General features: G+C 45.5%; 1 protein-coding gene across 1 annotated transcript in view; it reads left to right on the top strand.

Moving 5' to 3' along the window:
- The window catches only part of DNAH8 (dynein axonemal heavy chain 8), a 1,666,792-nt gene that overhangs the window by 1,298,700 nt on the left and 351,797 nt on the right, over positions 1-16,295 (top strand). Inside the window, 1 exon segment of the mRNA XM_033937418.1 lies at positions 3,173-3,282. Coding sequence (XP_033793309.1) covers positions 3,173-3,282 — 110 coding nt within the window.

The raw sequence follows: 16,295 nt of genomic DNA, 5'->3' as shown, positions 1-16,295 counted from the left end.
GAAAAGGGGATTGAGAGGTACAGATAGAAGTAGAGGTAGGTTATAGGAATAGTCAGAAACCACGTCGCAGGTCATAGACCTGATGGGCCGCCACGGGAGCGGACCGCTGGGCACGATGGACCTCTGGTCTGGCCCAGTGGAGGCAACTTCTTATGTTCTTAGGTCTGCAAAGTGATGGACTGCACACCCAGACATGCCACCTAAATAGTAGGGTACCTTACAGGACACTGCTGTGAACTTCACAAAAAGGGTGTCATGGCTTCTCCTCCCTACAGCTCCCCAAACCACCTCCAGAATCCCCTAGACCCACCTATCTACCACCCCAATAGCCCTTAAGGCTGCAGGAGCCACTTATATGCCACTACAAAATGGTTTTGGGGGTGTATAAGGCAGTGCACATGTTTAAGTATCAATGCATTGATTATAGGGGCTTATGGGTCCTCCTCTCTGTGGGTCCCTAACCCACCCCCAAGACGATTTAAGCTGCCTCTGTGCTGGACAACTAGGCTTTCCTATGCCAGGCAGCCAGGTGATGATGGTCTGGAGGCTGAAATTTAAAGTTGTGAATAATTTTATGGGAGTGGGGGGGGGGGGGGGTTGGTGATCAGTGGGGTAGTGTGTGGAGGTCTGTGTTTGTAGTGCTTATCTGGTGACTTTAGGTGGGTTTCTGTGACTTAGACCATGTTTTACACGGTCTAAGTCACAACATCCAAGTTCCATCTAGGTCTCTGTTGTAAAACTTTCGGTTATACATGCTGTATGACTAAGTCTAAGTCGGCCCACGTCCCGCCCAACTCCCGCCCTCGATACTCCTCCCGAAATGCCCCGTTTAACTTTGATCGTTCAGCGGCACTATGAAGGCCTAGGTCGTTTAGAAATACGTCCAAAACCCGGTTTTATTATCGGCACTTGGACGTTTTTGAGAAATGTTCGTCCAAGTGCTGACTTAGGCCAATTTGTGGACGTTTTTCTCTTTCGATTATGAGCCCCATACTGTATACCCAAAATCTGTCTCTTAAATTAAATAAATATATTCAATATTACTTCCTGTTCCCATACGGTCAGAGATATGAAGCTCTGTAAGGAATAAACCCCATCTCAGAGCTTAGCAACCAGTCATTGCATATGGTAACATCTAATTTTAGTTTGTATGTTTGTATAACTTAAGGCTCCTTTTACTAAGATGCAGTAGCGGTTTTAGCGCATGATAGACACTAACGCCTCCATTGAGCTGGTGTTAGCTTTTCCACGTAGCGCAGGATTAGTGCGCGCTAATCTGCAGCGTGCACTAAAAACACTACCGCAGCTTAGTAAAAGGAGCCCTTATTATAACTTGTAAATTCTTACTTATACTAAGTTTCACTTGTAGTTTGAATGTAGCACAATAGCAATAGAATGAATAAGCCACTTATCTTAACTATAACTTCAGGGGTCCATTTCGATGACTTCCTCAGGAGGCCTGAAATAGAAGATGTTTAAATACTACACCACACAGGGGAAGGTGTCAGCCATACATACCAAGATTTAAATGTTGATCAGTACCTTCAATGACATTGCCTGGTTGTAACTGCTAAAAGACGCCGCCAAAGCTCTCCCAATAACTTGTGATCATATGGGTAGAGCGTTCCGTGATGACGTTGAAATTTAAATGTCCAGGAACTTCAAAGTTCTCAATGTTATGATATAATAACGCGTGAAAGATCATTGGCCAGGATGAGCTGTCAACATTGCGAACTCCATTATCGGATACTGAAGCTGTCTCCACTACTAGATACTAAAAGGGCAGAATGTGTAATGATTAAAGGAAACAGTGCCACTCGATTTCATTGTTTAGAGTCCCATTTGGATGAAGAATATTTAATGTGTATATCCAGTTGTTCTTTTTGCCATAAGGCAAGGGCTAAATCTCCTCCCTCATGTGTGCGTCTCATACAGAGTAGCGCAGCTCGTCTGTTGTATGAGATTTCTCGAGCCAATGGAATACCAGCAGTGCCTCTTGAATTCCTTAACAAATCCTGCTGATATGTTCCCCAATACGGGTCTTTACACTTCTGATGGTACAGCCCACATAATACAAAGCACATAGACATCTGATTATATATACCACTCCAGTGAAGTTGCAATCTGTAAATTTACAGTTGGATTTCTTATTGACCCATGCCGGAAGTTCAAATTCAAATAAAGATGTGCTGTACTTGCATGTTTTACATCGGCTTCTTGTGCATTCACATATATGTTTCTAATGAATTGACTTCACCAGTTGCTGGGGTTTTTTGTGGTTTTTTTCATCTTTATTAATTTTCAAGACTTACAAAAAGTGCAAACAAATATGCATACAAATACCACAATTAACAGCACTTGTACTTGAACAAATATTGAAACAAATTACCCTACACCCTCCCTTTCCCTCCTTCCCTCTAAGTTGTGTGGCTTGCTATTCTTAAGTTGTGGCTTGCTATTTTGCTACATTTAAACTACAAGTGAAACTTAGGGCTCCTTTTACTAAGGTGCGCTAGCGTTTGTAGCGCACGCAGGAAATTACTGCGCGCTATACCGCGCGTTACGCTTCTAGAACTAACGCCATGTAGCGCATGCTATTCCGCACGTTAAAGCCCTAATGCAGCTTAGTAAAAGGAGCCCTTAGTAAAATTAATTATGCTAACATAAAAAAGGATTACAAAAAACTAAAATTAGATGTTACCATATGCAATGACTGGATGGTAAGCTCCAAGATGGGGGTTTATTTCTTTTAGAGCTTCATATCTCTGAGCCTATGGGAACAGAAAGTAATATTGAATATATTTATTCAATTTAAGAGAAAGATTTTTGGTATATGTGTACTCAAGGTGTTTGCCAGATTTTTCATTGGTAGTTCATATCAGTAAAGTGACTATACATGTTTGAAAAGTGTTAATCAGACTTATGCACAGGGGAAAGAGGCAACCGTACTTTGGAGGAAGGTGGGTTCACACATCCCCCTTTCCATCCTGCAGTGTGGACTCCCTGTGTAATCTTGCTTTTTTTTTTTTTTTTGCCAATCTGCCTAATTAACCATTCATTTCAGGCTCTTTTTGTTGTGAAGTGAGTTAACTGACTAGTAAATGACTGTTAAGGCAAAATACTAAAATGAAAATAGTTTGTATTGATTTTGTTTTTGCTGTTTTTATTTTAGGAATTATTGGTTGTGGGTATTTTGATCCCTGTAGAAAGTTCAACCGCCTGATAAGTGATATGATAAAGAAATTAGTTTCTACAGGTAGAATTTTGTGGCAGTGGACAAAGGTAAGTCATAGAAATTTAGATGAAATAGAATAAAAATTGGCCTTCCTTTTGTTCTTTCCATGTGATATAGATGTTACAATAATCCCTATAGCTATGACCAAATTCATAAAGCTATTTCTTACTTGGCATAAGTCAGAATCTGTGAAAATTTCAGATTGCTGTGATTCAAAGCACTCTGTCATTGAAAATGCTAAATGTAATTAATCTAAATGATGTTGTCATTCCAGTATCTCATTAATTTCACTAACCCCCTCTTCTATGAAACTGCGATAGCAGTTTTTAGCACGGTGAGCTGCACTGAATGGCCCGTGCTGCTCCCTACGCTCAAAAGCAAAGTACATCAGTTTTCCACATAATCACCCTGTTTTGCGATACATTTTTCCCAGCTTCCTACTAACTTCTTAATGCCATCAGAAAATAATATTTTGGGTTGAACACATAGCTACTAATGCACTGCTGCTTTCATGTCATTGTCACAGGAAAATCTTCTGCCTCTTAAAGCTTCTTTGACTGATCCAAAAAGGTAGAAATCAGATGGCACTAAATCTGGACTGTATGCTGGATATTCCATGACTACCCACTTCAATTTTTGGAGTGTTTCCAATGTGCAGGCTGCAGTATGGGGGCATGTATTGTTGTGCAACAATATAACATCCTTTGACAGTGTTGCTCTTCTTTTAGAGCAGATAGCAGATTTCAGCTCTCTTTGAAGCATGCCACAATAGGTTGTACTTGTGACAATTATTCCTCTTTCCTGGTAGGTTTCAAGAATTAGGCCCAAGAATCTCAAAAGACGGTCAGCATTAACTTTCCTGCCGATGGCTGCGTCTTGAATTTCTTCACCACAGGAGATGATGAATGCTTCCATTACATACTCTACCACTTGCTTTCTGGTTTATAGTGGTGAACCCATGTTTCATCACCGTTGATTATCTGCTGCAGAAAGTTTTCACCTTCTTCATGATAACAGGCCAAGTGTTGGGAACAAATGTCTAAGTGCTTACACTTATTCTCCTCTGCCAGTTCCTTAGGTACCCACCTGGCACACACTTTATGAATCAGGGAATACACAGATCCAACAATGACATTCAGCTTTTCTGCCATCTAATCAGTTTCAGGGCTCGCTTTCATTCTGCGTGATAGTGGCTGTTGCTGGACGTCCACAGCACTTTGCATCAGTAACATTCGTGCAGCCATTTTCAAACATTTCTATCCACTCATAGACAACTTTACAAGAGAGAACTTTGTTCCCATATTGAGCACACATGCAGCGATGAATTTCTGCTCCCAATACACCTGCCCACAAAAAACATACGACAGATCGTTGTTCCTCTTTGGTGCAAATTGTAAGCTTTTAACAGCCATCTTCACCACAATGTAACAGTTCTCCCACTACCTGCAAGGTGAGCCAGCTTGCCTGACTGACTAGTCACATGACATTCTACAACATGCCCTCTTACGGCTTCGAAGGAGGGAGGAAGGGGGCACCAACTTGGGATATAGGAAAGAGAGAAGGAGGAGGGAGGGAGAGAATAGAAAGGGACAATTGTTGGGCCTGAGTGCAGAAAGAAAGAAATGAAAGAAAGAAAGGATGCACAGTCAAAAGGAAGCGCAACCAGAGACTCATGAAATCACCAGACAACAAAAGTAGGAAAAATTGTTTTATTTTCAATTTAGTGATCAAAATGTGTTAGTTTTGAGAATTTATATCTGCTGTCTATATTTTGCGCTATATTTGTCTATTTTTCTATAGTTGTTACTGAGGTGACAGTCTGATGAAATCACTGACCTCTCCCAATTAAATGATAACTGCTAACCTCTCTCCTTCTTTCCTATAAATGGTTGTAGTTCTACCCTTCTACCCTTGTGTCTCAATATGTCATGTATTTATCCTAGGTATTAATGGTATGTTACCAGTTTTATATATTTATTGTAATGTACACCGCTTTGACAATTTTAAGGCGATATATTAAATTTTTAATAAACGAGAAACTTGAGAATGGGATGGGGTTCCTTTTGTGACTCCCGCTGTTTCCACCAAACTTCCATGGTCCACTTCATGCAGAGGACATTTTCATCCTCACAGCAGTGTTTCTGGAGTACCAGATGCTATGTGGAATCTGCCCTGTGACCAGCGCCTGCCTCCAAAAAGTCTACATGACACCAGATAGGAAGTTGACCTATCCAGGATTGAAAGGCAATTCTTTGCTCAGTAGGAGATCTGGGCAGCAATCTGTACAGATCAATAGTTTGTGGATCTCATTCAAGAGGTTTGTAAGCTGGAAATTTCCTCTTCTCTACTGGACCTCTTTGTGGACTTGCCCTGCGGTTGCCTAGAGAAAGCAGTGAAAGTTTGGGTGATGGTGCTGCTCTATTGGCATTAGAAGCCATGCTGCCAGTCCCAGCTGTAAATTTGGGCTTGGACAGATTACTACATATACTTCATTGTGCAAAAGAAGGAGGACTTAAGACATATGCTGGATCTCACGGTGGCCAACATGGCTCTCAGGGTTCCGTGAATCCACAAGGAAATGATGTGCTCAGTCATAGCATCGGTAGCGCCGGAGTAGTTTTTGGCCTCGCTGGAACTCACAGTCATACCTTGGGCGAAGGCACATCTCCGACCTCTCCAGGACTCTCTGCTATCCCACTGGTCTCTGCAGGCAGACTCGCTCCATGTCATGTGGCACTGAACGCTCGAGGCACATCACTGTCTGTGGTGCAGCTTCAGAAGGAGACTCTGGCAAAGGGGTTGCCCCTCTTCATTGTATCCTGAATATTACTGATGACGGATGAGAAGGGGGCTGGGAAGGGGGCTGGGAAGGGGGCATTGCAAAGGCCATCCTATTCAGGGGCAGTAGTCCCCTTCCCAAAGGAAATGATCCATTAACAGGCTGGAACTGCATGCAATTCTGTTGACACTACAGGAATTGATACCAAGCCTAGAAAGCAAGGCAGTCGGAGTGTTCTCAGGCAATGCCACAGCAGTAGCATATATGAACAGGCAGGGGAGCAGCAAGAGTGTTGCATTGATGAAGGAGGCCAGACTATTGTTTCATTGGGTGGAAGCTTACTTGCTGGCCCTGAAAGGAGTACACTTGACAGGAGTAGACAAATTGCAGGCCAACTACCTCAACAGACAGACGCTGGATCCAGGGGGAGTGGTCCCTATCCAGAAGAGCCAACATTATCGTTTGGTGCTGGGGAGCCCCGAAATTTGATCTGATGGCATCAGCTGTCAACAAGAAAGCCCCTTGGTTCTTTAGCCACAGATGCGAGCCAGGAAGCGAAGGCGTGAATGCAGTTCAGCCCTGGCCTCGGTTGAGGTTTCCTCCTTGGCTTATGATTGGCAGGGTCATCAGGGAATAGCAGACCATCTGGGGTTGGTGATTCTGGTCACGCCAGACTGACCACATCGCCCTTGGTATGCGGACCTCATCAGGCTGCAGAGGGATCAGTGCTTCAAGTTTCCTTTGCACGCAGGCCTTATCTTGCAGGGCTGGGTTACACTGGAGCAGCGGTCTCAAACATGCGGCCCGCGGGCCACATGTGGCTCTCCAGATTTTATTTGCGGCCCGCAGTCTGGACTGGATCATTATCTTCCTTTTGGAGCAGCAGCGTATCTGGCCGGCTCGATCAAAGCCGCAGGTTGGCGGCTCCTTGCGCTATCCACGGAAGAGCCAGCCAGACACGCTGCTGCTCCAGTGGTGTACCAAGGGGGGGGGGGCAGTCCACTGTTCTCCCTAGAGTGCGGCTCGTCTAGAGCAGTGGTGCCCAACCTGCTTCCCTTCCCTTCTCAGGCCGGCACCATGTTATTTGATCTCCCTGCTTCTCTTCGGGGCCGACTAACTCTCGCCGCCCGACGTCAATTCTGATGTCGAGAGGACGTTCTGGTTAGCCAATCGCTGCCTGCCCGGAACGTCCTTTCCGACGTTAGAATTGACGTCGGGCGGTGAGAGTTGGTCAGCCCCGTGGAGAAGAGAAAGAGGGAGATCTCGGCCTGTTCCCGATGGCAGCAGTGGCAGCAGTCTATTCCCCGGCAGCGGTGGCGTGGGAGAGGGCAGGAAGGAAGGAAGAAAGAAAGAAAGAAAGAAGGGGACAGGGAGCCAGAAACAAAGCAAAAAATGGGGCACGGAATCAAAGAAAGACAGACATAGAGAAAGAAAGAAAAAGTTTGGGGAGGGAATGAGGTCTGGAGGAGAGGAAGCTTACATGAGGATGAAAGAAGAGAAGAAATATTGGATGCATAGTCAGAGACTGATGAAATTACCAAACAAAGGTAGGAAAATGATTTTATTTTCAATTTAGTGATTGAAATGTGCCAGTTTTGAGAAAGAAAAGATATTAAACTTTAAATGTGAGGGCTGCAGAAAAAATAGAGCACTTGGAGGGCCGCAGAAAAAATAGTTAATGTCTTATTAAAGAAATGACAATTTTGCATGAGGTAAAACTCTTTATCCCAGGACAAGTAGGCAGCATATTCTTGACTGATGGGTGACGGCACCGACAGAGCCCCGGTACGGACAATTTTAGAGTGATTGCACTCTAAGAACTTGGAAAGTTCCAGCAGGCCGCACCGCGCGAGTGCCTTCCCGCCCGACAGAGGCGCGCGGTCCCCAGTTTCTTAGTTTCCGCGGATCAAAGAAGACACACTTTCAACGGCTGTTGAAAACTTTTTTCTCATTCGCCTTCCCGCTCGCGTAAACGTTTTCGGAATTTGTATTCCCCTTTTTTCTTTTCTTTTTTTTCCCTCTCTTTTTCGGGTTCGCCCCGGCGGGGCCTGCTGCCACCATCGAGGCCTCGGCCTTCGATTTGGCAGAAGCCGTTTTCACGTTCATGCCCTCCCAACCCGGTTTTAAGAAGTGCCAGCGGTGCGCAAGGCCCATTTCCCTCACTGACCCGCACAACTGGTGCTTACAGTGCCTGGGTCCTGACCATCGGGCGTCCACCTGCACCCGCTGTGCCACTCTAAAAAAGAGAACATTAAAAAACCGCCAGATCCAACAGCAACTTTTATTTGGTACCGAGATGTCGGATTTGGCGGCACCGGTCCCGACTTCGGCCCCAATGCAGTCGGCACCTACCTCATCGACGCCGCGCGACACCGTGCCGGCGTCGCATCCCTCAGGTAAGCCGGCTAAGAAGCCTTCCCCGTTGGAGTGTCCTCCGGTCTCAGTGGCAGCGAGCCCAATCCTGCCGACCTCGAGGCGCCCGCGGAAGCGCTCCGCTCCGATTGAGGTTAGCCCTTCGACCTCGGGTTCCTCTTCGGAGTGTAGAGCGGCACCAAAGGTACCGCAGAAGAAAAAAGCAGTACCGGTGCCTTCACTGGACGAGCGAATTGCCACCGTCCTGCAAGTACAGCTCAAAGAGCAATTGCAGCAGCTCCTGCCTGCTCTGCTGACACCGAGCCTTCCAGTCCCGGTCTGGTCTGAGCTACCGGTACCGGCAGTGGAACAGCCTCTTTTATCGGCATCCACTTTGTCGGTACCGGTACAAACAGCTTCCTCGGTATCCATGCCAGTTTTAGCTCCGGAACCGAGGTCTTTACACCAGGCGGTGCAAACTTCGGCACCGGCACGCCCGATAACATCTCCCGGTACCGTTTCTCAGAGGTCTGGTAAGTCGACTCACAAAACTCGACACCTAGAACCCTCCACACCGGAGTCACGGGACCGTAGCTTTCAAGTGAGGGACCCTGATCTGTGGGGTGATTCAGAGGAGCCTTTCCTCTCTGAGAGAGAGTGTTCGTCAGGGGACGAGGATCCTTCTGGTTTAGATCCATCCTCCAAACCTGATGCAACTTCTTTCACCTCTTTTCTCAAAGAGATGTGCGACTCTCTCTCTATTCCCTTGGAGGCTGAATCCAAAAAATCCAAGGCATTTCTCGATGCACTGGACTTTGACCAGCCTCCAAGGGAATTCTTAAAATTGCCTCTCCATGATATTTTGCGAGAGACTTTCTATAAAAATCTAGAGACACCTTTGACCATTCCAGGAGCTCCTCGCAAACTGGACTCCTTATATAAGGTCATACCTATTCCGGGCTTTGACAAACCGCAACTCCCCCCATGAGTCTTTACTGGTAGAATCTACTTTAAAGAAATCCACGGGGGCTAGTGTGTACGCCTCTGTCCCTCCTGGCAGAGAAGGTAAGGCCATGGATAAGTTTGGCAAGCGGTTGTATCAGAATGCGATGCTAGCTAATAGATCTGGGAACTATGCTTTCCATTTTTCGTTCTACCTTAAGCATCTCATTCAAACTTTGTCAACTTTTGAGAAATACCTCCCTGACCGTAAAAAATCTGCCTTTCGCCAAACTTCTTCATCGCTCTTACAACTTCGTAAGTTCATGGTCAGATCAATCTATGATACCTTTGAACTGACCTCTAGGGTCACGGTTATGTCAGTGGCCATGCGGCGACTGGCCTGGCTTAGAGTTTCAGAACTCGATGTCAATCACCAAGATCGCCTGGCCAATCCACCTTGCTTGGGGGATGAGCTGTTTGGAGAATCCATGGACTCCACTACCCAAAAGCTCTCAGCTCATGGGACTCGGTGGGACACTCTCCTTAAAACGAAAAAGAAAACCCCACCTACCAGGCCTTTTCACCAACAGTCGGCCTACCAGCATAGATTTGTGGCTTGTCCTTTACCACAGGCCCCGCAGCAACCCAGGCGTCAGAGGCAACAACAGAGGCAAGCTGCTAGACCAGCATAGCAGCAACAACAGGTGAAGCCTCCCCCTTCACAAAAGTCCACTCAACCCTTTTGACTTGGTTCTCCAGGACATAGCCAGTCTCCATCCTGCCACCCACCTTCCGCAGCCCATAGGAGGACGCCTTACTCTTTTCATAAGCCGTTGGGAAACTATCACCTCGGATCAGTGGGTCCTCAACATCATCCGCCACGGCTACTCTCTCAACTTTCAGACACTTCCTGCCCAAAGTCTGCCAAGAGAGTCTGCTTTGAACACTCCTCAGGTTTCACTCCTTCTTCAGGAGGTTCAATCCCTCCTCCTTCTGAACGCCATAGAGGAAGTTCCTCTAGATCAAAAGGGGCAGGGATTCTACTCCCGTTATTTTCTAGTTCCCAAAAAAACAGGAGATCTCAGACCCATCCTAGATCTTCGCGATCTCAACAAATGCTTGGTCAAAGAGAAATTCAGAATGCTCTCTTTAGCCACTCTTTACCCTCTTCTCAATTAAGGCGACTGGCTATGTTCCCTCGATCTCAAAGAAGCATACACTCACATACCGATCAATCTGGCCTCCAGACAGTACCTACGCTTCATGATCAATCGTTGTCATTACCAGTACAAGGTGCTACCCTTCGGTCTTGCCTCCTCTCCAAGAGTGTTTACCAAATGTCTGATTGTGGTGGCTGCTTTTCTACGTTCCCACCACCTTCAGGTGTTTCCTTACCTGGACGATTGGTTGATAAAGGCCAATTCATCTCAGACAGTACTCCAGGCCACCAACCAGACCATTCTATTTCTACGTTTGCTGGGGTTCGAGATCAATCTACCCAAATCTCATCTCATCCCCACTCAGATACTTCAATTCATTGGAGCAATCTTGGACACAGTCCTCATGAGAGCATTTCTGCCGTCCAACCGTCTTCAAACGCTTCAATCTCTATGTCAGCAGGTGCTTCCACAACGTTCCATCTCTGCCAAGCAAATGATGATACTCTTGGGTCACATGGCCTCCACAGTTCATGTCACACCACTTGCACGTCTTCACCTGCGCACTCCTCAATGGACCCTAGCTACCCAGTGGTCCCAAGCGTTGGATCCTTGCTCACGTCACATATCTGTAACATCATCTCTTCGTCAGTCTCTACAATGGTGGTTGATATCCTCAAATCTCTCCAGAGGTCTTCTGTTCTATCTACCTCCTCATCAACTTGTCATCACCACCGACGCCTCCCCTTATGCCTGGGGAGCTAATTTGAACGAGTTCCAAACTCAAGGACTTTGGACAGCTCAGGAAATGAAGCATCACATCAATTTCCTGGAACTCAGAGCAATGTTTTATGCTCTCAAGGCCTTCCAGCATCTTCTCTTTCCTCAAGTCCTCCTGCTGTGCACAGACAATCAAGTTGCGATGTACTACATCAACAAGCAGGGTGGGACAGGCTCTCGCCTCTTGTGCCAAGAAGCCCAGAAGATTTGGGCTTGGGCCACAGATCACCATCTATTCCTGAAAGCTATCTACATTCAGGGAGAACAGAATTCCTTGGCGGACAAGCTCAGCAGAATTCTCCAGCCTCACGAGTGGACACTCGATCCTTTAACTCTACAGTCCATCTTCGCTCAGTGGGGCACTCCTCAGATAGACCTCTTTGCAGCTCCTCACAATCACCAGCTGCCCCTATTCTGCTCCAGACTCTACTCTCCTCACCGTCTGGCAGCGGATGCATTTCTCCTCGATTGGTCCAATCTGTTCCTGTACGCTTTCCCTCCTCTGCCTCTCATGTTAAGAACCTTGTTCAAGCTCAAGAGGGAACGAGCCACCATGATTCTGATTGCTCCACGGTGGCCCAGGCAACATTGGTTCTCCCTTCTACTTCAACTCAGTTCCAGGGAACCCTTTCTTCTTCCACTATTTCCTTCTCTGCTTACACAACATCAGGAGACCCTTCTACATCCCAGCCTCCAGTCTCTGCACCTGACAGCTTGGTATCTCTCGGGCTGACTTCGACTGATACTCTTTTGTCTCAGCCCGTTCGCTCCATTCTGGACGCATCCAGGAAACCAACCACTCTGCAATGTTACCTTCAGAAGTGGACTCGATTTTCTTCCTGGTGTCTTCATCATTTTGATCCCACTTCCCTTGCAGTGGAGACGTTGTTGGATTATCTTCTTTCTTTGTCTGACTCTGGCCTCAAGTCTACTTCCATCAGAGTCCACCTCAGTGCTATTGCTGCTTTTCATGAGCCAGTCCATGGAAAACTCCTCTCAGCTCATCCTTTGGTGTCCAGATTCATGCGGGGTCTTTTCAATGTGAAACCACCTCTTAAAGCCCCTCCTGTTATCTGGGATCTCAATATAGTTCTTTCCGCCTTAATGAAGCCTCCATTTGAACCTTTGGCTACCGCTTCTTTCAAGTTTCTCACTTGGAAGGTACTTTTCCTTATTGCTCTTACCTCTGCCAGGAGGGTCAGTGAGCTACATGCACTAGTTGCGGATCCACCTTTTACAGTCTTCCATCATGACAAGGTGGTTCTGCGTACACATCCAAAGTTTCTCCCTAAGGTTGTCTCTGAATTCCATCTCAACCAATCTATTGTTCTGCCTGTCTTCTTTCCGAAACCTCACTCGCATTCTGGAGAACAGGCTCTGCATACTTTGGACTGTAAGCGGGCTCTAGCTTACTATTTAGAGCGTACTAAGCCCCACAGATCATCTCCCCAACTCTTTCTGTCCTTTGATCCGAATAAATTAGGACGTCCTGTTACTAAACGTACGTTGTTAAATTGGCTTGCAGCATGCATTTCATTTTGTTATGCTCAGTCCGGGCTGACACTGGAAGGTTCTGTCACGGCCCATAGAGTTAGAGCTATGGCAGCATCTGTGGCTTTCCTCCGTTCCACGCCTATTGAGGAAATCTGCAAGGCTGCTACATGGTCCTCGGTTCACACTTTTACATCTCACTATTGTCTGGATGCATTCTCCAGACGGGATGGACACTTCGGCCAATCTGTTTTGCAAAATTTGTTTTCCTAATGGCCAACCTGCCCTCCATCCCTCTTTTTGTTAGCTTGGAGGTCACCCATCAGTCAAGAATATGCTGCCTGCTTGTCCTGGGATAAAGCACAGTTACTTACCGTAACAGGTGTTATCCAGGGACAGCAGGCAGATATTCTTGCATCCCACCCACCTCCCCGGGTTGGCTTCTTAGCTGGCTTATCCTAACTGGGGACCGCGCGCCTCTGTCGGGCGGGAAGGCACTTGCACGTGCGCGGTGCGGCCTGCTAGAACTTTCCAAGTTCTTAGAGTGCAATCACTCTAAAATTGTCCGTACCGGGGCTCCGTCGGTGCCGTCACCCATCAGTCAAGAATATCTGCCTGCTGTCCCTGGATATCACCTGTTACGGTAAGTAACTGTGCTTTATAGTTTATATATCTTTCCTTTTAACTGTTAAAGGAAAGTTTTATAAACTATAAAGAGTTTAACCTCATGCAAAATTGTCATTTCTTTAATAAGACATTAACTATTTTTTCTGCGGCCCTCCAAATACCTACAAATCCAAAATGTGGCCCTGCAAAGGGTTTGAGTTTGAGACCACTGACTGGAGGATCTGGAATGCTTTGGTCTTTGTGGGCCATGGGAAATTGCTACAATATTTGGATGCTATTGGTATTAGAGGAGAGGTGTTAGAATGGTTTCGGGGCTTTCTCATGTCTCGCACCTATCAAGTTCATTTCAATAATGATCTTTCAGGTATTTGGAATAATTCATCTGGCATTCCGCAAGGTTCACCATTGTCTCCATTGCTCTTTAACGTTTATATGTCATCATTAGTTGCGCAATTGTCCCAGCTGGGGATAAAGCTGTTTAGTTATGCAGATGATTTTATGATCATTATTCCATTTGCTATTTCTCTTTCTGAAGTTATTCCTAAAGCAACAGAAGTATTAGGTCTAATGGAGCAATGGATGACTGAATTTAGACTGAAGCTTAACTCAGAAAAAAAGAAGTTTTTTGTAGCTTCACCACACCCGTTTGATTCTAAAACATCATTGTGTATAAATAAATTCAGCTATCCTATTCAATCTACTATTAAGGTTTTGGGAATAATATTGGACCAGGGCTTGACTATGAAGAGCCAGGTGGACTCTTTGGTCAGAAAGGGTTTCTTTACTCTTTGGAAGCTTTGGTCCGTTAGGGCATATTTTCATGTTTCATCATTTAGAGTTTTGGTACAGTCTCTTATACTAAGCTAGCTTGATTACTGCAATATTGCCTATTTGGCAATTTCCCAGAAGAATATGCAACAATTGCAAATAGTACAAAATGCGGTGGTCAGGCTGATTTTTAGGGTGAAGAAATATAATCACATAACACCCTCCTATCGAGTACTGCATCGGCTACCAATGGAGGTGCGGGTGAAGATTAAGTTTGGTTGCATCTGTTTTAAGGCTTTGTTTGTTTTAGCTTCCAAATATACAGTATAATCAAGCTTTTCTCTTTTGCAACTAACAGACATAAGAGAAACTCACATCTGAATTTTGTTTTTCCGCCTTTAGAGGATGTATACTTAAAAAACATCATCAAAATCTTTTTTTCATATCAAGCAGTGTTATGGGGTAAGGATTAGAACAATTGCTTTTGCTTACTGACACTTATGAGGAATTTAGGAGACATCTAAAAACATCTGTTTTCGAAGTATTTAGGCAGCTAATTCGTAAAAATTTTCATTATACATTATTTTAATCATTTTAGTTTCTCTAATTATAGGCTTTTAACTTTTTTAGTTCTGTTCAACTTCTTTTATTGTTTTTTGTAACTATTGTAAACTGCATAGAACTTTACGGCCTTGCGAAATATAAACTGATTATTATTATTATGGTATGTTTTTTGAACACATGGGTCTTAGCACGCAAGGGATATTCGGATGTGATCATTGCTATGCTCCTTAGAGCTAAAGAAGCTTTCAATTGCCGCGGCTTATGCCAAGGCTTGGAAGGTCTCTTTCATTATTGGTATAATCGGGAGAGGGTTGACCTGTTGCTGGCTCCTCTTTCAGCAGTTTTGGTGTTCGTGCAGGACGGTCTCGCCAAAGGCTTGGCAGATCTCTCATGCTTCTGAAGCTAGGTTTTTGAAGGGAGCTACCCGGCTGAGACCACTAGTGCATAAGCCCTTTCCAGAATGAAACCTTAACATTGTCCTGCATTCCCTGTGCAAGGCTCCTTATGAACCTCTAGAAGAGGCATCATTCATGATCTGACAATCAAGACCATTTTTCTGGTGGCCATCTGATCAGCAAGAAGATTCTTGGAACTTCAGGTGTTGTGCCTGGGAGAGGCGTTGTGCTGGTTTACCGAAGCAGGGATCTCTCTATGCACAGTGCCATCTTTCATCCCCAAGGTGGTTTCAGCATTCCATGTGAATCAGGAAGTAAGGCTGCCCGCCCTCTGTTCTTCAGGATAAAGCTTTGCACAGTTCTCAATAGATACCTGGAGGTGACGAATCCTTTTCATCTGTCGAATCACCTGTTTGTGTTGACTGCTTCTGTCCATTTGGGAAACCAGTCTCCAAGGCTTACATTGCTTGATGGATTCGAGCAGCAATTTCCTTGGCATACATTAGATGTGGTAAACAGTTTCCACGTTCATTGAAAGCACACTCTACCAGGGGTGTGGCTTCTTTGTGGGCGGAGTCCCAAGTGGAGCTGCCTGATGAGATCTGTAGAGCGGTCACATGGTCCACTCTTTATACCTTCACAAAATTTTACAGGGTTGACATGGCTGTGCCTGCGGATGCTGCATTTGGGTCATCTGTCTTGGCAGCAGGCTCTTGTCTCCCACCCTAGACTCTTGGGACTGCTTTGGTATGTCCCACTGGTCAAGACTCGTATGCCTTTTGCACTAGAATGGAAGACTTGGTTCTTACCTTGATAATCTTTTTCTAGTAGAAAGGCATATGAGTCTTGATGGCCACTCATGTCAGGTTTACATTACTCTTGCTTACTGTCTCAGGCATAGATGTCTTGTGCTTCTGCATGGCTTTCTATTGTTATGGGGTCTGCTGAGTCTTGATTGCCTGGACAGCTAAGTTGTTTTGAGGGCACCCCTCCTCGGGAGAGGGACGTCATGTAGGTAAATGTTCTGATTTCTATACTGTCAAAAGAAAAAGGGCTGCCAATTTTGGTTTCTGGCAGCTCCTTCAGTGTTAGTGTCTATTGCACTACAGTTGATGCCTATTTTATTTGATCTGTTCACTGTACACTTGTTTACTTTAGGATCAGAGCAGATTTAAACTGGATGGGAAGTTCCCCATACACCCCTC

The sequence above is a fragment of the Geotrypetes seraphini genome, chromosome 3 (assembly GCF_902459505.1).
Source record: "Geotrypetes seraphini chromosome 3, aGeoSer1.1, whole genome shotgun sequence".
In the NCBI taxonomy this organism is placed as follows: Eukaryota; Metazoa; Chordata; class Amphibia; order Gymnophiona; family Dermophiidae; genus Geotrypetes; species Geotrypetes seraphini.
Note: the sequence above shows the minus strand (reverse complement) of the source record. Positions and strands in the feature narration are given on the sequence as shown.